General features: G+C 46.6%; 9 protein-coding genes across 9 annotated transcripts; 3 read left to right on the plus strand and 6 right to left on the minus strand.

Moving 5' to 3' along the window:
• Positions 1-240: 240 nt before the first annotated feature.
• Positions 241-1,581, plus strand: PSV08DRAFT_233641 (C2H2 type zinc-finger-domain-containing protein). The gene is made up of 3 exons (XM_014217134.3): positions 241-401; positions 451-1,366; positions 1,421-1,581. Exons 1-3 carry the CDS (start codon positions 304-306, stop codon positions 1,448-1,450), a joined length of 1,044 nt encoding a protein of 347 aa, XP_014072609.2. The 5' UTR covers positions 241-303; the 3' UTR covers positions 1,451-1,581.
• Positions 1,582-1,873: 292 nt separating this feature from the next.
• On the plus strand, positions 1,874-2,967 carry PSV08DRAFT_192149 (uncharacterized protein; the record flags this gene model as incomplete). Its single annotated transcript, XM_014217135.1, has 3 exons — positions 1,874-2,337; positions 2,385-2,476; positions 2,531-2,967. 3 exons carry the CDS (start codon positions 1,874-1,876, stop codon positions 2,965-2,967), a joined length of 993 nt encoding a protein of 330 aa, XP_014072610.1.
• Positions 2,968-3,644: 677 nt separating this feature from the next.
• PSV08DRAFT_192156 (uncharacterized protein) lies at positions 3,645-4,381 on the minus strand (the record flags this gene model as incomplete). The annotated part of the gene is made up of 2 exons (XM_014217136.1): positions 3,645-3,811; positions 3,868-4,381. Coding segments are annotated over 2 exons (681 nt in total), but the record flags the coding sequence as incomplete, so codon positions are not given.
• Positions 4,382-6,763: 2,382 nt separating this feature from the next.
• On the minus strand, positions 6,764-11,225 carry PSV08DRAFT_375520 (uncharacterized protein; the record flags this gene model as incomplete). The annotated part of the gene is made up of 7 exons (XM_066093308.1): positions 6,764-7,701; positions 7,755-8,480; positions 8,788-8,917; positions 10,107-10,154; positions 10,210-10,853; positions 10,905-10,977; positions 11,124-11,225. 7 exons carry the CDS (start codon positions 11,223-11,225, stop codon positions 6,764-6,766), a joined length of 2,661 nt encoding a protein of 886 aa, XP_065947887.1.
• Positions 11,226-11,909: 684 nt separating this feature from the next.
• Positions 11,910-12,702, minus strand: PSV08DRAFT_366990 (uncharacterized protein). The gene has a single exon (XM_014217139.2). It carries the CDS (start codon positions 12,573-12,575, stop codon positions 12,000-12,002), a length of 576 nt encoding a protein of 191 aa, XP_014072614.1. The 5' UTR covers positions 12,576-12,702; the 3' UTR covers positions 11,910-11,999.
• Positions 12,703-16,708: 4,006 nt separating this feature from the next.
• On the minus strand, positions 16,709-18,967 carry PSV08DRAFT_212914 (uncharacterized protein; the record flags this gene model as incomplete). Its single annotated transcript, XM_014217140.1, has 2 exons — positions 16,709-18,720; positions 18,916-18,967. The coding sequence occupies 2 exons, from the start codon at positions 18,965-18,967 to the stop codon at positions 16,733-16,735; spliced, it is 2,040 nt and encodes a 679-aa protein (XP_014072615.1). The 3' UTR covers positions 16,709-16,732.
• Positions 18,968-20,274: 1,307 nt separating this feature from the next.
• On the minus strand, positions 20,275-21,060 carry PSV08DRAFT_192152 (uncharacterized protein; the record flags this gene model as incomplete). The annotated part of the gene is made up of 2 exons (XM_014217142.1): positions 20,275-20,919; positions 20,950-21,060. 2 exons carry the CDS (start codon positions 21,058-21,060, stop codon positions 20,275-20,277), a joined length of 756 nt encoding a protein of 251 aa, XP_014072617.1.
• Positions 21,061-22,970: 1,910 nt separating this feature from the next.
• PSV08DRAFT_192172 (fungal trichothecene efflux pump) lies at positions 22,971-24,820 on the minus strand (the record flags this gene model as incomplete). Its single annotated transcript, XM_014217143.1, has 3 exons — positions 22,971-23,104; positions 23,173-24,661; positions 24,719-24,820. 3 exons carry the CDS (start codon positions 24,818-24,820, stop codon positions 22,971-22,973), a joined length of 1,725 nt encoding a protein of 574 aa, XP_014072618.1.
• Positions 24,821-26,282: 1,462 nt separating this feature from the next.
• On the plus strand, positions 26,283-27,302 carry PSV08DRAFT_192153 (cytochrome P450; the record flags this gene model as incomplete). The annotated part of the gene is made up of 1 exon (XM_014217144.1): positions 26,283-27,302. One exon carries the CDS (start codon positions 26,283-26,285, stop codon positions 27,300-27,302), a length of 1,020 nt encoding a protein of 339 aa, XP_014072619.1.
• Positions 27,303-27,893: the final 591 nt, after the last annotated feature.

Genomic DNA, 27,893 nt, shown 5'->3' on the forward strand with positions numbered 1-27,893 from the left:
AGTAGTACTATAACTACTCTTAGCTTAGGCTAATATATAAATATATTACACTTTAGTTAATTTATATCCTAGTATTCAACTACGTAAAATTTCTAAGCTAAAAGACCTTATTTAAATATAGTAGTGTAGTGTTGAACAAGATGGTGCTCTTAGTGTTGACACGTTGATGGGGGTGGCCTAAGCTTACGTAGTACGCGAGCAGACTTTTGCAACCTTACTGTAACAAAGAACGGTTTGTCTATTGCATAGCACCGCACAAACTATACCTGTCTTGTACGGAACAAATCTTTTCTACAGTTGCCCATGATGGCCTCCGATATTGAAATGTACACCTGCAATACGTGCTCTTGTACCTTCAATTGCAGCGAGCTTCAACGATCGCATATGCGTGCACCCTGGCAGTGCGATATGTCTCCCTGCTTGTTTTACATGTACTGATGATATTTACAGCATATACAATTTGAAGCAGCGCATGATTAAGATGCCAGCTTTGACGCTGGAGCAATTTGACGCCCTAGCTCAGCCTGATGAGTTTCCCAATCCTAAGACCAGCAAGGAAGATGATATGCGAGCTGCACCGGAATCCAGGTCTGAATCAGGGGAGGAGAATCAAGTGGACAAACGAATTTCTCCTTCAGAGTGTCTGTTCTGCAATATTGACTCATTTAACGTAGAAGACAACGTTGAACACATGCGTTTTGCTCACGGACTATATATACCTGAGGCCGACCAACTATCCGACATGGAGACATTCATTGGCTACCTTGCATTGATCATCTGCGAGTACAACGAGTGTCTTTACTGTGGAGTCGAGAAAACCAGTCTGGAGGCGATTCAGACACATATGAAAGACAAGGGCCATTGTATGATCAATTTAGACGGTGAATCAGAGCTTCTGGATTTCTGGGATGTTTCTGGCGACGAAGACAATGAAGAGCCAAAAGGTGGGGAGAAAGAGAGAAGTAATGACAATAGATTTCACATCTCTGCGACTGAAATGCGACTCCCGTCTGGTTCCATCATCACTTCGCGCTCTGATACTGCTCAGCTCCGTGCGAAGCCAACGCTCACCAAGTCGAGGGTCAAGGCTTCGCAGACACGGATCAACAAGGATAGGGTAAAGGCCATAACAAATGGAACCGAGGACAAACTTCAAGGACCCGACGGCAACCGTTCCATGCGCACGCAGCCCGGCACAGATCATCGCATGGCTATTCGCGGGGAGATGGGACTTATTGGCTTGCCTGAACAACAAAGGCGCGCTTTGATGGCGACAGAGATCAAGATGAAGAAGCGCGAGCATATCGCCAAAGCAGCCCAGAGATGGGCTACTGAGAAAGTTGCGAACAAGCAAAAGTTCTTTAAGGTATGAAATGCTTTCACGTAATTGTGGAAAAAGAATTGATTAACAGCATCACAGCCAGACGTACCGGGGAGGAAAAATGGCTGAATATCGGATTCTTGTTTGAATCTTTCAACTTTGATTGGTTATTGGAGCATCGCAAGATGGTTAAAAATCAATTCCCTTTTCATATATGACAAATGTAGCAGTGTGAAAATGTATAGATTTTGATCAACGTCACCTCTCTGCATCAAAAATGACCTTTTGCACCTCCATCCTCTCAAATTTTGCATACCACTTAGGCGCCTCCGAAAGCGGTACCACAGTCTCCGTCAGAAAGTCTAACTTGCCTTGACACCTAGCCAGGCAATCCAACGCCTCTTGAAAAACGGACCTAACAGGGCACCGCCCCATATAAAGTCGTATGTTCTTATCGTACCCTTCAGCCCATCCGATTAGCAAACACACAGACTCCTAGAGACATGTACTCGACCACTCACCCTGAGAAGCTGTAAAGGGAAATTCGGCTCTATGCACCCCAATGAAACTGGTAACGCCTCCTGGGCGTACCAAGTCATATGCCAGTTGCAAGGCGGATTTCTGTCCCACGAGCTCCAAAACAACGTCTGCACCCCTACCATTAGTGACGCGGAACATGTCAAGCTAGCTCTTCTCACAGGTCTTTGGTCTATGATCCGCGAGACTATCCTTGGTCGGGCATCAACTCCTGTAGAGACTGGTGACCTAGCCTACCGTGCGACATTCACCCGCGAGCAACTCGAATCCATCAAAACGCCTGGCATGGAAGAGTTGTTGTCACCCAATACCCAGCACTTGTGGATGGACCCAGGGAAACACGCCATGTTTTATCTACTGCGAGGTGGTACAGAATCCAATTTGGTTCTTTTGCGGCCAGACAATTTACTAAATGAAATAAAGGTAGCAGAAGGAGACATAGGAGAAACGAGGAAGTCTTCCAATGGTTGGGATCCATTGTGTGTTATTCAAGCCAGGTTTACTGGCTGTTTACTAACTTTTACAGGCTGACACGGTTCATCTTTTGCATCAAATCAGTCCTGAAGTGGAAACTATTACATTATGAAGAGCTCAGCACCTGCACTAAATTATATGAAAGTATTACGATTTAGTTTTCTATCCTATTGACTTGTGTGTTTTAGGGTCACGTAGCTCTCCTCGGCGATGCATGCCACCCTTCTTTGCCATACCAGGCACAAGGGGCCGCGATGGCAGTAGAAGATGGCGTTATACTAGGTCTTTTGCTCGGGCGTCTCAAAGTCGCATTGGAATCGAAAGCCGAACCCTTCATTGGTTTGGACCTTATTCCACAGATTCTCCAACTTTACGAATCCTTGAGGAAGACACCTACAACGCTCAATGTTAAGGGGGCCATCCAGAATCAACATGTGTATCACATGCCGGATGGAAAGGAGCAGATCCAGAGAGATGAGTTCTATGTTAATGCAATGGATAAGGAGATCATCGATGCTCCACAATATTCTATGATCGACAAAAAGTACCAATTCGAACTGCTTGGTCAGGACAGGGTTGCAGAGGCGGAGGAAGAGTTCCAGAAATGGTGGGCCGTTTTCAAGAATCACTGCTAAATTGGCAAATGAGTCGGGGTAGAGCTGGGTCATAGCAAAATCCCAAGGCTAGGGATAGGTCTAGTTGATTTACAAATAGTACTGGGTTAAGTTGGGTCTGGTTTAGTAGTATAGCCCATGGCTTTGTTGCCCACTTTTGCTCAGCCCCTACTACGATATCACGAAAAGTTATTAGGCTAAAATTTGATTAATATCTATCTATGAAGCTTAAGATTACCTAGTTTACTATTAGAGAGACTCTTCTAGAACATGATCTACATGGTATATATAGTAGTAGAATAACCAAGTAGATGGAAAGTAGAGTAGACCATAATGTCATCTTGGACAGTGTCACCTGTACGATGTAATCTTCCCTCTCTCCCTTAACGATGTCCCGCTGGAGTCTCTATCAGACTACTTCTACGTCTATTAAAAAACAGGATTGGCTCACTAATACCAGTTAGTTCACTAACCAACTAAAGAACAAATACTAAATAATTACAGGTTCATCATTTTTGACAGAGACAACAAGTGTTGCAAGTAAAGAGGCAAGAGGATTCCTATCCCGCCACGGAGGAGTGTGGACCGAGGATTCAAAGCATGACTCTTGGCCTGTCATTGGGTATTCCTTAGGCTAATAAGGCCGAGAAGCTACATGATGACTAGGACAAAAGCTCTTATCCAATCGTTTAGGACTTTTATTGCTGGAAGTCGGCCAAGCCCTCGACAGCTTCGTGGACTTGGGCACCTACGGTACTGGTGAAGTGGCGGTGGGCGCCGACACTTGGTTTGACGGCGATGGTGGCAGCCGTAATAGTAGTAGCAGTTTGCCTGCCGGTGGCTATAGCGAGTATAGCGTCTGCGTCTGCGTTTGCGTGTGTGGCGGCTATAGAGGCTCTCCATGCCACGTGATCGTCGGACGCACCAGGACAGCGTCGCGCTCCCACACACGGCGCAGATGGGGCTCGTCGGGCAGATGCAGCGTTTGTAGTGGCACCTTTGCCCGGGAGGCGGCGGCTGCAAATGCCTGCGCGTACCCGCCCGCCGCACTCATATCCACCAGCGTGTACTCGGGGCCGGTGCCAAAGAGATCGAAGATGCTATGCTGACCATTGGCCAGAAACACACTGGGAGCGCGCGCGCCAGGCCACGTCGACGGCACGTGTCTCGCGGGCTCCCACACGGGCTCCTTGTCGTCGTCGTCATCATGGCTGCTGGCGCCGACAATGACGGGCGAGCCGTTGTAGCAGTAACCCAGCTCGATGCCATGGTCGGTATTCTTGCCCTGGTGTTGGCACACGTGCTTGGCAATCTTGTCGCGCAACACCTGGCCTTCACTCGTCGCGGCCGTCGACAGCTGTCGCGCCTTGCTACACCACTCGACGTAGGCCGCGTGCACCGAGAAATGCACCCCAGAGCGCTCGATATTGCGCGCCCCTACCGGCCGTCGCTCCACTTATAGTTCTAAGAAAAAATAATTATAATAGAGTACTTATAAGAATATATATATATGCGTTTTACTTTATATAGGTAAAAATATCATACTTCTAACAATAGTTAACGTGTTTTACAAGCGAGCGGCGCGTACAAGCGAGCGGCGCACCCCACCAACTTTGCACACCTCTCTACGTATATAGCTCTACCATAACTAAATAAAATTTATATATATTAAGGTAGTAGATTAAATACTATCTAGAGTATCTTTCTTACATGTACGCGAATTATGGCCAGTCTCTCTACACCTGCTACACCGCGCTAGAGCCTGGCGGCTGACACCTGATCGCTCTCCTCCTTGACGCTCTTCATAAGCAATCTGCTGATCAGCCTCGCGCTGAGCGAGTAGATCTTCTCCAGCTCCCTTTGTTAGCACTCCTTGCTTCTGTATCCGCTTCTTCTTACGCTGCCTACGCTTTGTTGCGGCTTCGTTCGCCTTCTCAAGGCTAGCTATCCGATCACGCATTAGCTCAGCCGAGAGCATCATTACCTCAGCCCCCTTCTTAAGCTGGTTAATTGCCATAATAATTGAAGCTGGCGATGAGCCTTGATGCCGCTGAACGCGATCACGTATTAACGTTGATTGAGCTTCAAGCTCGCGTGTGTTGCTAGGCGTGCGAGCCTGCCAGAGAGCCTCTAGAACAGCTGGTGGAGTAGGCGTACGGAGCTTTATATCAAGCCTTGATAGAACAGCATCTGGCTGGAGAGGAACAAGGCCTGCGCCGCGGAAGGCAGAGCAGATATTGGTTGCCGTGAAGGATCGATCGAACGCTACCTTGAACGCTGGCAGAAACTCAAGCTTGGTGATGTGGTTGATGTGATGGCGGATTAGGCTCTCCACCTCGCGGCTGTACGCGCGCTTTAACGGCGAGAAGCAGCCAACGTCAAGAGGCTGGAGTAGATGAGATGAGTGAGGCGGCATGCAGAGCGTATATATGTTGTTCTCCTTACAGAACTCTTGAAACTCTAGAGACTGGTGGCTCTCATGGCCGTCAAGAATAAGCAGGCGACGTGTGCCGATAACGCGAGTCTTCGTGTGGGCATTGAAGTGCTTTATCCATGCGACACCTAGCTCGTTGTTCGTCCAGCCATTGTCACTAACTGCGATTACCCAATCGCGCGGGATCTCTGCCTCCTCGTACCAGGCAGATAGGTGATACTGGCCAGCAAAGACAAGGAACGGTGGGACTGCCCAGCCAGCTGCGTTGATTGCTGCAATCAGCGTCACCCACTCACGATTGCCTGGCTCAACTGCCTTTGGCCGGCCCCTCCTCTCTGACGCTGTTACGACTAGCTGAGTTGTAATCTTGCCCATCATAAAGCCAGCTTCGTCGAAGTTATAGACGTCTTCGTCACAGATGCCGTACTTGGCCTTTGTCTGCTCCACAAGCTCAAACCAGTTCTTAATTAAAACTGGATCTTCGCATAGAGCTCTCTGCCTATCATAAGCTCGATTAAACCGCGTCGTAAGCCTATCTGTACGATTGACAAAGTTACGCGGCCAGTGGACGCCAACCTGGCCAGCGCCGCGTGTAGCTAACAGTCTATCAGCCATATCGCGCACAGCTGCGTAGGTAGGCGAGAATCCACGTAGATCAAGATCAAGTATATGATCAACAATCACCTCCTCTTCTAGCTTGGTAAGCTTCTTTGAGTTGGGCTGGCAATCGCGTCGGGCAGGCCTGCCAGCGCGTCGGCGGCGGAGCGTCGTCTCAGCTATATTGTAGAGTGCTGCGGCATGTTTATTACTTTGGACCTGTTTACTAGCTATAGAGGAGATAGCAAGCTGTACATCTGCTTCATTTGATACTATTTGAGCAACGTTGCGTGGAGCCATGGTATGATAAGATGAGAGAGGTGTGCAAAGTTGGTGGGGTGCGCCGCTCGCTTGTACGCGCCGCTCGCTTGTAAAACACGTTAATTGAACTTTATCAACTGCTTTTGAAGAATCGCGTGTAATAGGAGCTTACACTTTGAAGGTTGTATTATAGCACTTCTAATATAAGATTACCTATGCACGGATTAGTTGTTAAGCACTTTTAATAACGAAGCCTTTAACCTAATATATATAGGCTATTGCAAACTCATTCAAACACCTTTTCGCCCTTAACATAGTTAACGCTTATCTTAATTCCGTTCTTCATCACCTAGATTCTTCTTACTGCTCTAGCAGCCCTCATACAGTGCGATTGGATCTTTTAACATATGTATTCTCTTTAAAAAACAAATATCGTATTAAGTAAAGTAGATAGCTGTTTATTGAGTATAACCTCTTATATACCGCGCGATTGCACTCTAGAGCATAGCCTCTTACACACAGAGTCTATAGTACCGGCCTCGCAGTTGAAACATCAGGTACACCTAAGCCTTCCACTACTTTAGCGTCTACAACTTCGTAGACTGGCAGTTCAGCTAGTCTTGAGATGACGTGATGTAAAGTTGGCAACTGTTCCCAATTCAGCGGATCGATGCTGAACTTGGCTTTGGTTGCCTTGAAAAGTCTGTTTGGCTTTGGTGTAGTTGTGGCTGCGCTGAATGAATCCCACACAACATGTTCATCCGCTGCAATACTCTTGTTCTCGTAGCCCACCTTGGGCATATACCTGTATGCTAAGATACCGTCGTCTGCTTCACCACTTATAGAGCCCATCTCAGTCGCAGGTTCAATTTCTGTCAGTCCTTCAAGGAGGAAATCGCCCCAAAAGCTACCCTCCCAGCCAGTACGTATGCGATAAGAGGTCGAACGACGATAAACATCAACTGAAGTGTACAGCTTTGGCATACCAAGCTCCTCTCGTCCGGAAACAATAGGGTCCGTAAGTGATTCAAAGAGGATGGGAAGATATGAGCCACGAAGAACAGTCCCATCCTTTTTGACATACTCGACTCCATGAACATACAGGCCGATATGTTTGTATCCAGAGCCTCCGAGCCACTCCATTCCATTCAGAGTCGTTTGTGAGAATGAGGCATATGCTACTGTACCGGGAGACTTAAAACTCCAACCTGGGCGACCGGGGGGAAACAGGTTTTGCAAGACAGTACGTGATGTCTTGAATTTGATCGAAGCGGTTGTAAATGTGGAGTTGTTGCCGTCTCGAGGAACTCCCAAGTGTGTTTGCCGTGGTCCGGGCATGGGCCCGAATGCAATGGGCATGCGCCAGTATGGCTTGGCCATGCGGCTCCACTGCCATTCGCGGAATTTCTGGGTAGAATTGTCCCACTCGTCGTGTCCGAAATTGTAATTTGTGAATCCGTACACTTTTTGGATTAGACATGAACCAAACATCAAACCAAGCCAGTCAGGTGCTTACTGTCACTATCTTTCTTCTCATCAAGGTCTTTCCCTGCGATGCGACTATGTTGTTGAATTCGATCGGCTCTTACTTTCCGAATGTTCTCATAAAGCTTCAGCCTCTCCGGTACTTCTTCGGGTCGCGTCCCGGCAGGAAGAACGGCTGCAAGAGATGCAGCATCTTCAATAGCAACGCCTGCTCCTTGACCTTGGTGCGGCAAGAATGGGTGTGCAGAGTCTCCAAGAAGCCCTAGACGTTGGTTCGTCCAGGTAGGTATCACTTCCATATCCAGCAGCGTCCAGATTTTTATGGTCTGAGGATCTGCTTTGCCAAGAAGCTTCAAAACTGCTGGACTGAAAGACTTGTATACATGAAGCAGCTTTTCGAGATGGCCGGTTTGGTTCCATCCCTTGCCAGATGCATCTGCTGTTTCTATTTCTGGGTGAATGCAGACGAAATTCAACATGGAATTGTTGGAGGTGGGGTACATGACGATACGACGGTCGCTGCCGTACCAGATGATCAAGTCTCCAGGATTCTTGACAAATTCCCTAGTCATTGCGTCTTCGGCTGCCTTTTCACGAGGTACGAGGAAGCGAAAAGCACTCTTGCCACTGCTGAAGGGCTTGACATTGCCGCCTGGGACGAACAATCTGCCAACTGAGTGAACTCCGTCGGCTGCAACGACTAAATCGCATTCTATCGTGGAGCCGTTCTCGAGTGTGACAGTAGCGGTGTTTGGATCTAAGGAGATGACTTTACTAGAAGTATGTAATTGATACAATCCATTTGCCTTGGGATCTTCTGCAGCTTTCTTGAGGCTATCGTGCAAATCTATTCGGTGAGCAAGAAGCCATGGCTATTTGCAGAAATTAATCATCAGTGGAAGTTTGGAGGAGATGTTTGGGCTCTTACTTACATGTTGCCACTGCTTGTTGGGCTCTCGAAGGTCTAAGGTTCGCGTAAGCTCAGCAGATGCCGTGTACTCAGTCAACTAGCATAACACGTCAGTAATGTCTAGTACTGTCACCAGACTGTTCGCAAATCAAACTCACCCTCTCCATCTCGTTCGCGCCGAATTCTTCCGCAAAGATTCCAAGGCGCCGAAGAATACCATTCGCATTCGGAGCGAGATGTATAGCAGCTCCGGCTTCGTGGGTGAACGCTGACTGCTCAAATATCTTTTTTTGTCTTAGAATTTGTGCACCGCATATTGGAAGACTCAGACCTACCTGCACATGATGCCCTTGCTTGCGCAACGCAATCGCTGCTGTCAATCCTCCGATCCCTGCCCCTATTATAGAAATCCTCAAAGGGAAGCTTGAAGTAGCATGTCCTTTCGAGTTTCCATTCAAATATCTATTGGTAGTCATTTTGATGGGTTGACTGCTGACCTGCGACAGTGCCTTTGGAGCACTTTTGCAAATTTTGGAATCTACACACAAAGACTTAAAGTGTTTGCACTCTTTTAAATACAAATCGCTTGAATGAATACTTTAGATGATTCGCTCTCTACAGTGAGAACTTACTCCATCCGGGGCACTGAGGAAGATAGTGGAGTTTCGTGGAGTGGGATATGCATCGGGACCACACGGCTCCACTATGTAAGTACACCACAAAACTGCCAGTTCCGCCCGCCTCCACCGGGAAAACCCCGCACGGGTCTTCTTGGCGCACTTCGCTAAACGCAACATGGCAAAAGCCTCAACATGTTTGTCGGTAGTCTGTGGAGTGAACGATACGAAGATTCCCCTGTCCCTAGCGGCAACAAGGAATGTCAAATCGAGTTACTTGACATACTAGTGTAGAGCTACAAGATGTACTTGCAAAGCGTTTGAATTTACTTACTAACCATAGTGGATTCGAAATGGGACTCCCTTGAGGCTACACTTTCCGGCGCAAGGTATGAAGAAACATCAAAGTCTTATCGACGTTGCAAATGCAGTATGCGCCGTCTTCTGAATCTCAACATCAAATTCAAAATCATACATTCTGGCTACGTGACAATGTATATTGACAACAAATGCCGTCACTTCCTGTTCGCGTCCTGGCCGCAATAGTGCCCAAGGCCGGCTGAGCTCCTTTTATCCAAGGATACTCGTGTGCGAGGTGCTTATGTGCTCGCAAATCACCAGAACGTGCATGACCCTTGAATTTTTCTGCTCGAGCGGCTCTGCTACACAGAGGGCCCAACTCCCCACTCGCTTTGGTATCCGTGACTTCTTGATAGGTAACTGTCCTTAAAAATTTACCTACCCAAAGACCTCCCGTATACCTTGCCGCCTTCCTCGTGGGGAAAATATGATTTGTGCCAATGACCTCGAGATGAGTTGAGCACTTGGCGGACTGCTGGTATCTGTAGAAACCTACCTTGTCACCATAGGAAACACAGGTGTTTTCGCCCAAGAAGAGGGCACCCTAAGCCTTCATCTTCTCCAGGAGCATCTCTTGGGTTTTTTGTAAAGATCTGGACATGCTCGCTGGCGTATTCATCGACCAACTTCCAAGCCTCATCCAGACTATCGACCACCACCACCTCGCCAAACGCTTTCCAAGATGTTCCAGCCAGTGCTGCAGTGGGCAAATCTTCAAGAAGCTGATCTATTATCTCCATGGACTTTCTTCCGACATCATCTGATGTGGTGATGATGACTGCGGGCGTGTCTGGACCATGCTCCGCTTGGGAAAGGATATCAGTTGCCACGGTGAAGGGATCGGCTGTCTCGTCTGCAACGACGAGAACTTCAGTAGAGCCTGCGAAAAGGTCAATCCCAATATCCCCAAACAACTGACGCTTTCCCTCAGCGACAAATGCATTTTCAGGTCCGGCAATGAAGTCAACCTTCCAAATGGTTTCGGTTCGAATAGCCATCGCTGCAACGGCTTGAACACTTCCAAGAATGAAAACCTCATCGGCGCCAGCCAAATGCATTGCTGCAACGATAGCATTGGGTATCTTGCCAGCAATCGGAGGCGTACAGCTAATCACATGTTGCACTCTAGCAACCTTCGCAGTGAGGATGGTTATGTGCGCTGAAGCCAGCAGAGGGTAACGACCGCCTGGAATGTATGCTCCTGCAAATGAGATTGGAATATCCTTTTGGCCTCGGAAAACTCCTTAATAATGGAATATTAGAGCAGAAAATGCGTGGGAATTCGGAGAATGACCTACTGGTTGAGTTTCCAGCTCGAAATCACGAATTGAGTCTCTCTGCGCTTGTGCAAACTTTCTTACATTTAACTAAACTTTTTTGATATCCTAAATGGTTTGCGAAGTTATTGCCACAATAGCGGCGTCGATTTCTTCCTTTGATAGCTTGAAAGACTGTAGTGACCATTTGTCAAATTTTTCAGAGTACTTGCAAACAGCCTCGTCTCGGTTTCTACGATATCATCAATGACACCTTTCACAATCGAGCTGACATCGGTTTGGTTTGAAGTAGTTATAGTCTCAGCAAATGAACCCCTCTTGAGGTAGCGAGATGCCATGGTGTGTAATGCAAGAGTGAAGGTACTGGCTAATTAGACAATGTAAGCCCAGAAGTACCATGTATAGTCACTTCGTTACTCACCAACTTACATCTCTGTATTTGAATTTGTTTCTATCTAATACATATAACGATATATAATATATCTTACATGCACAACTGCTTACAGATAATGAAATAAGCAATATGCCCATTCTATAAACCAGCAGATACTGCACCTTATAAGCAATAAACAGTAACTCAGTACAAGCTGCTGTGAGGTCTGGAGTTCGGGTCCGCACATTTGACCTACTAGTCCGTTCATGTCGCCCGGCCCCTCTTCGAAACCACGAAATGCCAGAACACGCTAACAATCAATAAGAGAATTCGAGTCGCAAATATCTTTCATGTAAACTATCGATGGGGCATGACGTATGTGAGTCACAACACGCGAAGTTCTACCGTCTGTATATGTTTTGAATTGTGGCAAGATTAGACACATCCACCGGGACGTGAAGCTCACCACCTCGCGAAAACTTCCAACACCAATCTTTGTCTGACGCCTACTTGCATGCTTTATAATATCAATAGCTGTCCACACAACAGATGCACTTCAGTTCTGGTCACTAGAGTAGGATTCTTCGAACAGCCTCTTAATCTCCACATGAAACCAAAGATCGTTTATCCTGTGACGCGCATGTTTTAGTGTAATGGAATTCGCACCTGGTCAATATGTCTGAATGGAAATCTTGGGGCGAGAGACAATATAGTGATTCTGTAGATCCTGTCTGTCCTGCTACTTCCTCGCTGATGACTTGACATCGTCCATGCCACCGCCGTAATCTTCTTCTAGAGTTTTCCCATTAAATTGCAGTGGCTGTGCTTCCTGCAGCACGTAGAGCATCCGAGCCCATTTTGTAGAGCTAGCATTTCTCCACGCATGATTTGTTCCCCTTTGAATTACTATGTCGCCCCTGCGCAGCAGTCTCGTTACTCCAGAATCCAAGATCAGTTCCACCTCTCCTTCAAGCACAACGCCATAATCCAAGCTGATGGTACGATGCATAGGTGATGTTGAGCCCGGGTCCATATCCACGACGCGCAGAACCGTCCCTCCAGGAATTATGACGCCAGGGAGATCTGCAAGATTTTTCTTATATATTGTAATATCGGCATTGTCGTTAAAATTCACAGGATGTTCCTCTGTAGCATAACCCAAGCTGAATCTTGCGCCATTTGCTAATTGCTGCCATTCCAGAGTGTCTGGTACAGCCTCTGATAATTTTTCCTTGCCTTCAGCGTCATGATCGGTTATGAAGCGGCGAACCACTCGGAGCCCGTTATCCAGCAACTCGTCTTGCGCCATAGACATAGATATTCAAAGATGAAAAAGATCGTGGCACGAATCGTGACAGGAATCGTGATGGTGGACAAATCAGATGAAAGAGGCTTGGAAGATTGCTATTATGTGGGGATTTGCGCGTTGGGCGCCCGTTTTCGGCCCTTATTATAGAGGCCTAATGGTGGATTATATAATGTGGTCCCGATGTTCCCGATAACAGTCGGAGTCTTTCTTTGTTGAGGGTTCAGCCGAAAGCCGCCCCGTCCAACATCTTATTTCTAGGCAACCATCTACGGGACCGTAACGCCGACAGGATAGGCGGTGTACAACCCGATACTCATACAGATCTAGATTCATGGTTCGGGTTGTGGCTATTACGTCAAAGAAGAATAGCCTTTGCTGTTATGTCGAGCTTCACACTGATAGCTGCTGGATCAAATGGCATCGGTGCTGCCATTGCAAAACGCCCTGCTTCAAAAGCAAAAATGTCAGTTGTCATTAATTTCCATTCGAATTTATAACGCGCCGAGACGCTACTAGATGTGGTCAGTCCATGCAACAGTTCAGCCAATGCAACACCCCACTAAAATAGGCGCCTACTCAAAATTAAAGCTTTCAACTACTACTAAAATAATATTACTATATTTTTTAGTAGAGTAGTGCTGTTATGAGCTGGGCCTTTCAGGATACTGTTAGGAGCCAAACGTTATTGTATTGCTTAGGTCTATATGAAGTAGCGAAGGTCTAGTGTCTACTTATAGTGTCCGTTCTGTTACTAAGCTAAAATAAGGTAGGTATATAACCTACCCCATAACAAGTGCTATAATTTTATATTTAATATATATTTATAAATATTTAGGGTTAGGTTAGACTTAATACCTTCCGACCCTTCCATTGTGGGATTATTGTCGTCAGGCGGTAGGTCCAAAGTGACATCCTTTTTGTAATACGAGTGTTCTTTGTCCCAATCTCAGGCATTAAACGTTCTCCGATAGTCGAGAAAATCGTTGAGTCTCAACGTCATAATGTAGAATTTTGATTTTCGATGAGTTGAAAACCAAGCTAAGGTAGTATACCGATTGATGTGGGGTAAGTTGCGGTTTGGTCTGAAGTGAGCTGCAGATAAGATCAGAACCACAGCTGTAGTTGTGATAGAGACTCGAGTAAATATACTAAAACTTAGCGCTATTGTGCAATGCCCCTATGTACCCCCCATTTGTGCCGTCCTGTAAGGTCTCAATAGGTGGTTTTCGGATAGCCCACTCAGAAGTAGCATAACGTGGAGCAGACAACATGATTCAAAAGTGCAATGCCAAGACCTGCCCAATAAACCTGAGCACCAAACAGTATAAGCACCAGGATTATTTGTTACTAACTACGCAACTTTCAAAGGAGGAAAAGGGTCTTGAAGTGTAGAAATTATACCTAGAATGATAAGTCCCATAGATTGGCAAGCCTAATACACTTTGAGGCAGCTAGTGTGATAACATCAATACTTCTGATGATAGCCAGATTATCGATATGCCAGGAGATTGGCCTAGGCTGCCTCATTCAAGGTGTTGGGCGCAGCCATGTGACAGCCACGGCTACGCCAAGTATTATTATTATTATTATTATTATTATTGATTAACGTCCTGTCTCAGCTGGTAGGCTATATAAGACGTGCAGGCTATGCCTACAGGTAACTACGTAGTGCTATCAATTTGGTGTAGGTGGGGGAGGGGGCTATCTAAATCGAGGTGAGGCTCGTGGCCTAGTGTGGAGGAGGGTAGTAGGAGGTCTTGCGGGTGAGAGGAGAGGTAAGTTGGGTGTAGGGCGAAGGCACCTAGTGTAGGTGTTGTCCTAGTTGTCGAGGTTTCCTTTATACCAGGCCTGCGTTGCAGCCCTAGTTTCCTTAATAAAGGCAATAGTAGCCTGTACGCCTACTGTAGTATCTAGTAAGAAAGCTAGCGATAGGGGGTCCTTTGTAGTTTCTTGCATCTTCTTCCTAGCCTCCTTGTATAGCGTGCAGCTAAGGAGGATATGTGCAGGGTCTTGAGTAGCTCGATAGTTGCAGGGGCAAACTTTAGAGTCTACTTTTCCTCGCTTGAATAGGAAGTCTCGTAGATAGCAGTGACCTAACTTAAGCTGATAGAAGGCGCTAGAGGCTTCTCTACTAGTAGGAGGAGTAGCAATCTGCTTTCTAGTCTTCCACTTGTACCTTGCGGCGTAAGTAGTAGGATTTAGAGTAATAGCTTTTCTCCTGTATTGTCCTAGATAGCTAAGCCACTCTCGCTCGCCTAGCTGCTTTATTCGTGTGCCTATTACAGCTAGGCTCGTCCTGCTAGAGCTAGGATCTAGCTTTGTCGCCTCCTTTGCTAGCGCGTCTGCTCTCTCGTTTCCTATAACGCCCTGGTGTCCTGGTACCCACTGTATGGTAGGTAATATGCCTTTTTCTTGTAGCTTTTCTGCTGCTATAGTGCATCTAAGTTGCCACTCTTGCCCTGGGTAGTCAGAAGCAGTCTTTAGTCTGAATATTGCAGCCTGGTTATCTGCATATACTCTAACTTCAAGGTAGTCGTCTGCTAGGTCAAAAGCTTTCTCTAGGCCTAGGGTAATACCCTCTAGTTCTCCGTTGTAGACTAGCTGGTTGTATCCTATATTAACCTTTTCATAAGCTATGAGACTAGCTCCTTTGTAGAAAGCTACTCCTACTCCTATACCCTTGCCTTCCTTTGTAGCTGAGGCGTCTGAGTAGATCGAGAGGAGATATTCGTCTTCTAGAAGCTCCTTGTGGTGCTTTGCTTCGATTTCCTTTGACTTCTTAGATATATTAGTCTTGTAGGGCATTGTAGAGCTCCAGGGCATAGAGGCGTAGTGCTTGATCTCCTCACTATCGTCCGATAGAGCTGTTGAGATAGATCTAGTAATACGCTCTAGCTGCTTTCCTTGATTACTAGTGATAGCAATATTAAGAGGGTGGCTAGGAGCTAGCTTTCTTGCTCTAAAGGCGTATTGTCGTAGGGCGTTGTTAAGTCTAACTCTAGGAGGACATAGAGCTGCTTCTACCTCGCTAGGTATGGCAGGTGAGGTTCTGAAGGATCCTAGGATCTTTCTACAGGCTTGGTTCTGCAGCTTCTGTCTCTGGTTAAGCGCTGTCTGCTGCTCCCTCCAGAAGATTTGGCAGCCATAGTCAGCTACGCTGGTGATGCAGGCTAGGTAGAGCTGTCGTACTGCTCTAGGAGAGAGGCCTTTGTTTGAGTTAGCTAGCCTGCTAAGGCGGTGGAAGGCTGCGCTAGCCTGCTGGTTTCTAATAAGGCTGTGGTGCTTGAATTTGAGGCTGCAGTCAAAGTAGACACCTAGCCATCTAACTAGCTCCTTAGACTGTACTATCTCCTGATTAGGTAGAGTAAGTACTCTAGCTTGATCCTTTCTTGATCTTGTCCAGTTTACTAGTTCAGTCTTTGAGCTATCGAATTGGATGGCTGACTCCTCTGCTAGTCTAAAGAGATTCTGAATCTCCTTGCTACGCCAAGTAGTTAGTGAGATAAGTTTAGTCTATTAGTAATAGGGTGATCTGAGACACTTCCTCGAGTCCTTCTCTGTACCCAACAACCCGTTCATCACCTCCTCAGTTCTTAATCATGGACTGTACAAATTTCCACGGAAAGCCGATACTAGTTTCATAACTAGGAGCCTTAAAATGGTGATCTGAAGATCAGAGCCTAAGAACAAGCGCTTCGCGGGTATTCAGACGGCTTTTTGAGCAGGTGACTTCACTAAGTTGGCAACATATGGTTGGGTAGTGTCAGATGAACGACCATACAAGCCGAAGGTTGGTATCTAGCACACGTGTCACTACACAAGGTCTCGGGCATAACGACCCAATTATGTATATAGGACGTGGAGAGAATAAAACAAATAAACGAATTTCAACTAACCCATCGCAATAACCATACTCTCCGTGGGATACCATCTCATCTGACAGGTAAATGCTTAAGTTGAGGCGCACTCGTATACACTAGCCTCGAATTGAAACAAAGGTGGAAGTTCAAGTTTTCGGTGTGTTATGTTATTGATAGTATGAATTGTGGGTTTGACTTCTTGCTTCAAAATTTCTTATTTTTATTACCTCTGCATGCCTATGTAGCAATGTTGCATACAAGTAGGACGAAGAACTTCCCACCACCAGAAGCTAGAACGATATTTCATTGATTATTAGAAGTCCTATTAGGGGTAGTAGCGACACCATCACCGAGAGTCATGTTCTTTAGTCGTTCCATGATCGAAATCAAATTCTCGACTAAAGGAGGATTCGGTCGCAGAGGTTCTCTGTCATGGTTACTCATGGTTTCAATGATAACGTCCATGATGGCTGATAGATCGTTCAATCGTGCGGGTGCTCTGTGCTGATGGGTACCTTGCAGTCCAGGGTTCCCTATGCCCAATGATATGTATCGATAGGTTGCTGCGGTCTCTTCACCATCTAACCAAATGATCTGGTCTAGAAGATGTCGGAATGAAGCACTTTCCGATGTGTTCTGACCAGAGGCATCGGGACCGAACATTCGTGATGCCAGTCCATATGCCCAGAACGTCAAGCTTACATGAAAAAGGCAGATGGCGTAGAAATCCCTCAGATGCAACGGAGGGAGTGACTTTGTGGCGCGAAAAACCTGGCCGGCATGCCATACAGCTTGTCGAGACGTCTTGTTCCCTACCCATTCCTTCACCGATTCGTACACTCGATCCGCTTGTTCGATTCCTTCCAGGCCAACAAAGAGCTGAATCTCCTCAAGAGACATGTGCAGATGCATCGAGATCAGCTCTAAGAGTAATAAGTTCTCCCCGCCAAACTTCATGCGATAATAGTCTAGGACCTTGGTAAGCTCTTGATGCCGGGATAGGATCGCCACCCCCCTATCCCAAACCCGTGGTTGACGGCAGAACAGCAGGCTTATCTTACGATATTCCCATATCAGCCCCCATAGTGCGTACAAGATGGCGGAGCAGGAAAGACTCAAATCAATTGTGGCTCTGTTAAGTTCAAGGAGATCCAGGTTCGCAACACAGTCGTTAAGTGAAGGGAGACGCATAGACGTGTGGTCAGGTCTTTGACAATAAAGCCTTTTCCACTCCACAGCCGAAACTGCCGACCAGAGCTCTTGTGACTCGGGTAAAGGGAGGTCTAGCTCTGCGTAGGACACAAGTGGGCTCACCAGAAGCGATATAGAAGATTGCGCATCGTAGGCACATACTGCATACACTAATCTCTTTCTGGATTCTCTTCCGACCCATTCGCGCCATTTCTTGTCCAAAACCAAGCCTTCGTCGTTAGGGAGCACTGTCAAGTTCGGATAGCCTGATCGTTTGAGAAAGCCTCGACGGCGAAGCATTGTTAATAAGGGCTGTAGAGAACTTTCAGAAAGTTCCATTTTACGACTATTTCCGCTCCATAACCCAATTTCGAGATGCATTAAAAATGCTTGTTGAAGTTGAAGGTCGTGAATGAGAGTGTTGTCCTCTTCAAATACAGTCAGTAGGTGGCTGCGCACAATTTCTTGAGTGGCATATCCAAGCTTGCGGAGTGCATGATCAGGAGTAAGAACTGCACCATAAGCAGCCATCCCTAACAGTAACTCCGGTCGTGCCTGTCTCAGGTGGAAGCTGGCACAGTGCATCCATGAGCTTGCTTTTAGCACCGAGCTGGCAAGGAAGAACTGAATCAAATTATCAAGGAGATCCACCGAAGGAAAAGCCGATAGAGGACTATTCGTATGTGTCCGCATTTGACTGAGAACTACGGCAAGGATCTTATCGCGCGACTCAGGATCAAGCTTTTCTTTTGTTGCCCGTTGAGGCAAGTCCCCGAAACTTTGGGGACTATCTACCATGGTATCCTGATTTGGGAGGGAAAGATTGGCATGTTCTGCAAATCTGCTATCGGTAGGGACAGGAACAAAGCGCCAAGTGGACTGCTTCTGAGCTTCCCTCAAAGTTGTCTTATTCCTTCCGTCTGGGTTTTGCATCTGATGATGTTCGGGCGAATTTGTGTCTTGTTCGGGTGTATGTAGGCTTCGAATTTCGAATTCAAAGGGAACTCTCGTGTTGTATGTATCAAGGAAGCTGAGGTCAAGCGCACTGAAGTCAAGATCCGACTGCACACCAAACCCGAACAGCCTGTTTGGCGTAAGGGCTCCATTTGGGAGGGCGGGGAACAGTGTGCTACTAGGTAACGTATGTATCTCTTTAGGAGGAACATTCTCTGTTTCTGTTACGGCCTGTGACTGTTCAGAGAGCAACTGATCAGATAGTTCTCGTGGGGGAATGCTGTAGCCAGGCGCTTGGTCTAACACGGCAGAATTCAATGCCTCGTGGTTGCGATAGATACTCTGTGTCACGTTCTCATCGCCCATAGCGACATTTTGCAGCTGAGCTTGCATGCTTGACTCAGGTTCGATGCGCGGCGGTGATATACGCGGCGAATTTGTGACTTCAAGAGTCACATTGGTCAGCCGGGGGCCGACCACGCAGTTGATGTTCTTTCTTCTACATCGTCCACAAGGCTTATCATCTCCGCATTTCAGATGTTGCTCAGCGCACGCTTCACAAGCTCTGCAAGCGCGAACTGGAGTTGATGGCCCAGGACTAACACGACGGCGTTTCTTCGAGAAGTCGTTGCCTGCGGCACCATGAACCAAGCCATGTCTTCTGAGCAAATCACTATGCAAATTTGTGAATCAAGGCGCCAAAACGTAAGATGCAACGTCACCTACACTCTACTGAAGCTCTTGTTACAAATCTCACATCGATAGGGCTTTTCCTGCGTATCTGCCTTAGAAGTCAGCAAGACTCACAACTCGGGTGCGACAGGCTACGGAAAAGTGGACGTACGTGAACGAACGTGGCGAGCAAGGTGGTCGACCCGAGAATAGGTCTGGGAGCATATTGTGCATTGGAACAACCCTCCAACTGTGCTTATGGTTTCGGGAACAGCCTCCTGAGTGGTCGACATGAATATTCACACGAAATCCGAAACTAACCGCTACATAAGGTGAGTGAAGGTTCCAAATCCGCCACAGAAGGTTTTGATGAGGGCGCGGCGCGGGCGACGTGGCCCATCCCCACATTCCCGAGAACGTCCCCGCCAATTACCCCGCTTCCACGCCCAAAAATTGGCACATCTTGCAGCGAGGTCAATAACCTTACCACGCTTCTATGACTTCTCTGCAGCTCCTCTTCGGCTGCTCAGTGGTACCAGCTTATCCCCACTCGACACTAATGTCAGGTAAGCTTGCTGTACTGTTGCGCGAGCACGTGATCAGTCTTGGAGACAGTCTGCTGTTTCCCACATAGCTTCAAAGTGATGTCAGATAAAGGGCTGAAATCGGCCAATCCTTAAAAATAGCGGTAAAAAATAATGATGTGAAGTCTCCTAGTCACATACAGCCTCTCAGTCTGTGCGAAGAACAAGGTCAAGGTGCAATCATAGGCTATAGCAAGTTAGGCCTTCGTTGCGCAATCGCAAAGCTTATGAAGCATCTGAAATCTATAGATACACCTACCACTGATGGCCAGTCTATGGCTGCAGTTTTCCCAGCTGACGCAACGGGGAGCGAGGGTGATATTGAGCAACGTAGAACGTTGGATGCAGAAGCCCGGAAGCTCACAAAAAATGCGAATTACATTTTGCCATCGATCAATGGGTATAATCATTTACATTATGAGCCAGTCAAAGCAAAGAGGGCTTCTAATTCACCGACTCAGTCGATGAAGAGGCCTCCGTCTTGATCAGAGGCAAACCATTAATCCAACTGGCCCGCGGCTCACACAGAAAGCCTACAGCAAAGACAATTTCCTCAGGTTTTTTCCATCGACCTTCAACTAGCGTTTTTTCTATCGCAGGTCGCATCATTTCCATGAACGACTGCCCAGCTTTTGCGAAACCTTCGGTCATGGTAGGTCCTGGGCTGACGGCGTTTACCATGATGCCGTATTTGGAGGGAAGCTCTTTCGCCCATACTTTGGTGAAGCTATCCACCATGCCCTTGCTTCCGGCATAGATAGTTTGCATCGGCGGTGCTTCTCGAGCCGCGATTGAAACAATGTTGACGATCCTTCCACCACCTTCCCTTGGCACGTGAGGTAAGGTAGCTTGGGTAAGTAGAAAGGTACCGCGTCCGATGAGGTTAACAAACAGGTCCCAATCCTCCAGTGTTTGATCTTCAAATGGCTTGTTCACCGCGAGTGCAGCATTATTGACCAAAATGTCAATTCTGTCGTACGCCTTCAAAGCTTCCTGTACAAGTATATTTAGGCCATCTGTTGTTGATATGTCCGCTTCAAAAGCGATGCTCTTGGTTGGTAGACTTGCCGCAAGGGCCTCGGCTTCCTGCTAGATGCTGTTGAAAGGGTAGTTTAGGACAATGTGCGCACCACGGGAGGCTAGTTCCCTCCCGATTTCTGCGCCTATCCCAAGGCTGGAGCCGCTGATGACAGCGACCTTGTTTGCGAGTATCAACGTATTTTGCGACATACTCAAGAGACCCGATATTTTCAATTGTTCGTCCAACTTCTAAAGGGCCAGTTCTGATGCGTGGATTTTGTTGCGGGCTCAGCGTTCTGGTGATGGTGATTGGTCCTTAGAAGAACCGATCCGACCCTCTGGTCAGAGACCCAGTCCAGACCCCCGCTCCCATACACCCGGCAAAACCGGAAAATCAAAACAACCGGGCTTTGCCTACCAAAACTCATCATCACCACGAAATATCTCCATTATAACGTGCTTATTTTTTTTATAGGAAATTCGCACGATGAAATACCTAGTCTTTATCTTCATACTACCTTGTTGAAAGAATATAATGGTGAAATATCTTTCACATTCTATGACTGGTCGTAACAATGCGGTGTTTTGGCGGTGCTTTGGCGGTATTTTGGCGGCGTTTTGGCGGTGTTTTGGCGTGGTACTTGTATTGCATCGCGGCTGATAGGGCCGCCATTTCCCGGTTTTACCGGGTGTATGAGAGCCCCGGTGTAGAGACTTCGGCTCCACACAAGTGGGGGAACCCGAGCCTAAAGACACAACCTTACGGAATCGACCACCCGAGTCTGAAGAGGTAGCCTTATTACAGAATCGATCATTAAATAACATATTGTGGAGATGACGTGGTCAACAAGCGAATGGCTCACGCGCCACCAGCGCGTTTTCATCGATACCATAACGCGTCATGTCTCAACAACGCAATTACTTAACGTACCTCACAGGTGAGTGGCCCACTTTTGCCAAGACCTCACCAAAACACCTACCATACCCTAATGTCGCAACAACAAGAGCATTTAGAACCCTCTGCTACGTGTTATATATAGCTTGCCCTTTAGGCTCTTGAAAAACACGCAAGTCTCTTGCAGCGACGCGCTGTAGCTATCCATAACATCTCTCGCAAGACACTAAGCTGTGGACGCGCAGGACGACCTTCACGCGTAGATTATACACCCTACTCAAAGAAACTAATTAGGTTTAAAGAGGGTGTATTTACTCAGTATAACGTGTTTCGCCACCGAGTGGTCAGCTCCACCACTACACCCTACCTTTACAATAATATTGCGCAACACCACTACGATTTTTCTTAATAAGTAGAATAAGATATTACTCTTTAAACGCGTCGTTATCTACTATATCCTCTAATTCTGCTTAGCACCAACGAGAGTTATGTCCAATTTGGCTACAACGCCTATAGCGCCGCTACTGCGCACCCTCTTCGTAGACGTTACACTATTATTATAGCTACTACTCTCTATCTTAGCGATGTAATTAGCTACCTGACTAACTGTCTAGAACCCCTCTACCTATAGGTAGCGTTGTATTAAGAGTATAGCTCGAGTGGAAGTAATATAAGACTTCTAGAGTTAAGCGTCTTATAAGTGTTACAGCTAGACTTAATACATTTGGAGTAGTAAATAGGTCTCTACCTTCAAGATGGTTTTTCTTAATTATCTCTATCAGTTCTTACCTCTTTAGGAAGTTTGGTACCTTATTTTATAGCCCTATATTTAAGTTTTATTTTTACTTGATATAAGTACATACTATATTACTACATAAATACCTTAGAGCGCTATTCGGACTATCTCACTGGCTGTAAACCGGATCGAGCTTAGAGAAATATTAGTACCCGACCCTTTGTAACACATCCGCGTCGTCCTATCTGCTTATATAGAGACTGTCGGCTAATCCACGGTCAATCAGTATATGGTATTATTAACAAAGTTCATGCTTCTAACAGATGCTTAGTTGCAACAGTGTCTTTTATTTAAGTTAATATCCTAGCTATACAGTCTTATTTTAATATTTAATCCCAGTAAGTTAGAAGTGTGGCCTGCTATTGGTTTCTAAGAAAAACCATTTGATAGGCTTTACGCCACAAAGATGATCAAATTTAAGACATGTCTTCAGATATTTGCCTCGTCAGTCTTACCATGATATCTCATCTCAATGTCTTCTTGGTCACGTAAAACTTCTGCCTCTGCTGGAGCATCAATGTGTTCGGTGAATTTAGCCGGAGAATTTTTAATAAAACAGCTACCTAATCCAATAGTTAGGCATTACTTCGATAGACTGGAATGAAATGAGGAAAAAGGAATTACGACTCACAAATAGCAGCAGCACCTGCAAAGCAGGCGGATGCAATCCAAAGGTTCTTGAAAGACAGCCTGTAGGCTTCTGTTGTAGCTTGAGACGCTGCACCAATGATCGCTGGTGTGGCGCCCGGAATCGCAACTATAGCAGCTTGATTCTGGGATGCAATCGCTCCAATCAGTGCAGGAAGGTCCTTAGGACTGAATCCTAAAGGAAGGACGGCTTCAGCGATTAAGCGAGGCAGTTTGGAGCTGAGACTATTATTGTAAATTGCGTTGTTGATCGCTACCCCGACAGCACCTCCAAGAGATCGGGCAGCTGTAGGAAGTCCAGAGCTCAGGGAAATCTGATCTGGTGGGCTGCTCATTTGAGCTGCCACTAGAGCAGCTGTTAGTATCAACCCAAGGCCTGAGCCAGAAATGGTCGCGTAGCCGTATGCATTAGCTGCTGGGAGACTCCCTTTAAAGAACACCATCAAAATGGGGAATGTTGTGAGTAAGAGAAAACCACAGACAAGTGGCTCCCGAACCCGCTTCGACCAGGTGATGTAAACTCCCGTGAGGAATGCAGTAACAATTGAAGCCGCAAATATAACGGCAAATCGAAAGACGGCAGGGAATGAGCCGACATGACCGACAATGATAAGCTCGAAGACGAAGAAGTTGTTCACTGTAAAGAACGCGAGACCTTCAATGAAGATGAGCAGTGTCGAAATAGGCAAATTCCGGTCCCTGAAAAGGCTGTGATGTAAAATTCCTTCGTTGGTGCCTTTCCATTCCCAAATGCCGAAAGCAATAAGCAGGCATATACCGGTGACAAAGGGTCCTAAAACGTGGCCATTCTTCCAAGGGTAAGGATTGCCAGACCATTGGAGCCCGATGACAAATAAAATCAATCCAACGGCGATGAGAAAGGTTCCAATCCAGTCGATCTTGCGGAGCTTTTGTGGTGTACTAAGCGTAACTTCAAGCTCTCGTGGTGGCGGATTGTATCCGAAAAAGATGCCTACAAGTCCCAAAGCATACAATGAGAAACAGATGTACCAGTAATTACGCCAGTTTTCGCCATTTGACCGCGTGAAGGCACCACCAATTATGATTCCAATCATACCGCCGAGACCGGCTGCGATGGTTACGCTAGCCTGACCGTATCCACGATATTTGCGATGTAAGACCTCGGAGGGGATGGCATAGCAAACAGCCTGGCAGGCAAATGCCACACCACCGAGCGTGAAGCCAGCCAAGCAGGTCGCAATGTTCTTTGACCGAGATACAATAATGAATCCAACTACACCAAACGTGGAGGATGCTAGTATGAAAGGTTTCCTGCCCCAATAGTCCGAGGCCTGGCTGATTGGAAGAATTGTTGCCAGGGTTAGTGTTGTTATGATTGCTCCAAACCATGCGGATAGACTTGGGGCACCCAGAGTAGTGGCCATTTCTCGAGCCAAAACGCCTGAGCCGACGACAGACATTAATTGCGCCACAGTTATGAAGCAGACAGCCTGTTTGAAGGAATTATTTATTAGCTAGCGTCTTGCTCACGGTAAAAGATTACACACCGCTATTGCTACGATTGTCCTTGCGTGAACGTGAACTTTCGTGTCCACAATCCCTGAGGCGACATCTGTTGTGAATGTGGGTGATTCATTTTTGGTATTCATGGCTGCTTTCAAGCCTTTCTCGGGGGGATGACTATGTCCCCAAATTATCGCGTCAAAGAAGACTGCTTGGATCGCAAAAGTGAATTATCGAGACATGAAGCATAAAGGGAACCTCGACGACTTTGTATCAGCTATTGGATACGAAATTTGCCCCACGACCCGAATGCCGTGACGCGCGGCATTGATAGTGCGGAATAGGAGAAGGCTAACCTTAGTGAACTAGTACCCTATGCGCTGCTCACCGCCACCGGTTAGTTTAAAACAATGCCTTCTCCTCATGATAAGTGATCCTCCATCAAAGCAAATTTTCTCAACAGGCGGCTACTAAGATTGTTCTTCTTTTAAGCATATATTCCTTTGTGAAGAACTGAAGTTGATTTTCCTCTAGAAAATAAAAGATTAGAAGTCAGGAACCAAGTGTGAGTAATGTACACAAAGGCCGCGAAAGCTAGGGACGACACCGAACAGTCTAGGTCCCTGAGTCGTTTCCCATCCCTGAATCGGGACCCGTCCCCGTATTTCGGCGTTACTATAATCTCCACACACACCCCCCGCATTTCCGCAGCATTAAATCCCCACATCCCCGCATTCCCGCATGACTAGGATCTCCACATACCGATAGATGCAGTACACAGAGACGGGGTTCACAGGCATTACGGCGCTGTGTGGTTGGTATGCAACAAATCAGCTGTGTATTTATTGCAATTGACATCCTGATCCATATGTCACATCTCAATCCCAATGCACAGTTCAAAGTTTACTTGAAATAAATGACTTAAACATCATGACTCACAGAATGCTTTCCCGAACCTTGGATGACTCTACCAATCAGATGCCCACCAGGCAGCGACTGATCGGTATTACTGTTTGGGCAGTCATTCTTGTCTTTGTTTCAAAAGTAAGACAGCCCGATCTACCAGTATTATCTAAGATATCACCTAGTAGCTGTTGCTTACTTGGTTAATCGTATAGCTAGTCGTCGATCTGTTTCGCAACCCACTAAAGCATGTTCCAGGCCCCCTTTTCACCCGTTTGTCGAGCTGGACAGTTGTATTAGAGGGACTGAAGGGACGTCGTATCTACGTATGTACTTGTCGCTGATAGTTTTGCTGTTCACCTCGCTGACATGACTGTAGAAAGTCGAAGACTATCACAATAGATATGGTCCCGTAGTTCGAATTGGTCCCAATGAAGTATCAATTGCTGGGTGGCAACATCTTCGAACTATCTATACGAGCAGCAAAATCGCAGTCAAAGACCCTTCCTTTTACGAAGGCGCGTCTTTTGTTGGAAAAAACAATATATTCCAAATGACGTACGTACGCTCGTCAAATTGTAATACAAAGCTTATTTCAACAGAAATCCAGCTGAACATGCAGCCCGCCGGAGACTCAGCAGTCCACCCTATTCCCTTCAGTCTGTAGGCAGGCTGGATCCTTTAATCCGGCAGTGCGCAAAAAGAATGGTGCAGCGATTCATTACTGAAGCTAGTGCTGCAGTGACGAACACAGTCGACGTATACAAGCTCTGCGGTCTTTTCAGCTTCGAGGCTATTTGTCAAGCTGCATTCGCAAAAGATTTCAGTCAGGATACGAATACTCAAGCAGCGGTCAAGCTCTTAGAAGCCATGGAGGGCAGCGCACCTACACTATTGTTCAACAATGTGTTTCCGTGGCTCAAATCATGTGGCCTAGGGCTGCGACTCCCAGGATTGGTTGGGGACGCTTACCGAAAATTCGATTATTGGGAACAACAGTCACGTTTGCTTGTGGATCACTTCCTTGAGAAGTCTGCCTCTAACGATCAATACCTCCTCTCGCCTCTTGCGACAGGCGTTGATACCTTTCTTGGGCGTAGATTGAACCATGAGGAGCTTGTGGAAGAAGCAATGGGATATATGTTTGCCGGTAGTGGTACAACATCCTCGACCCTGACTTACCTCTTATATGCAATATCTCTACCTGGGAATGAGCATATTCAAGAGCGACTGCGCCAAGAATTGAAGAGCTTGTCTACTCACAATACTGCAGTGCTTCGTCAACTGCCTTACCTGAACGCCGTAATCAAAGAAACAATGCGCTTGTTTCCTACAATAGTTTCCACAATTCCTCGTGTTCTTCTCGAGCCATTGAATATAGATACCTATATTCTGCCTAAAGGTACCGTCGTTGGAATGCAGAACTGGTTGCACCACCGGGACTCTAGAGTGTTTTCCCAACCTGAACAGTTCATCCCAGACCGTTGGCTGGAGAGCTCTGAAGACATGGAAGGTGCTTTGACGCCATTTGGCATCGGCCGGAGGAACTGCATAGGTCAAAACCTCGCATGGGAAGAACTTTATCTGGCAATTAATGAGATCATGTGTGCAGACTTACAACTATCTATTGGGCAAGAAATGCAGGCCTGGGAAATGGAGATAGAAGATCGATTCAATATCGCACCTCGGGGCCATAGGCTGATGCTTAAAATTGTTAAATTATAGACCTACGTAGTAAAAATAGAGCCTTCCAACCAAGCATCAATTTAATGATATGAATGATGGTAGCGAAGGGCTATTTCTTAATTATTGATTCTGAAGGCTGAGCTTGTATCTGCTATGTTTTCAATCCTAGGAATGTGCATGCAAAAGGTCTTACCCAATTGACTTTTCAGCATATAGGGGCTTTTAGCACGCAGAGACAACTCTTATTTTATTAACTACTAACTATCTTAAAAGGGGCCTCGAGAAATAGCTTAGGCCTAACGAAACCAGCAGTACTATAGGTGGCGCTAAGGGAAACTAGTGGTATTTCTATATCGCCCGGCAATAATTCGCTTATCTCTCGGTCTAAGTTGGGGTTGTAATGGACTGGTGCCCTGGAGCGCAGCCCCGCACTGTTAGGACCCGCCTCAGCTTGGTCTAAATTCTAAATTGGGCCAATCCGGCCTAGTCTAATTAGCCCGCTAAGCACTAGCAGGGTTAGGGTTAGGGTTAGGGTTAGGGTTAGGGTTAGGGTTAGGGTTAAAAGAAGACTTGCGTCTGAAAATGAACTCGATTGGATTTGGTGTCTTTCTGTAAAGTGGTTCTCTAGAT

The sequence above is a fragment of the Bipolaris maydis genome (assembly GCF_028858645.1).
Source record: "Bipolaris maydis strain C4 unplaced genomic scaffold PSV08scaffold_26, whole genome shotgun sequence".
NCBI classification, from domain to species: Eukaryota; Fungi; Ascomycota; class Dothideomycetes; order Pleosporales; family Pleosporaceae; genus Bipolaris; species Bipolaris maydis.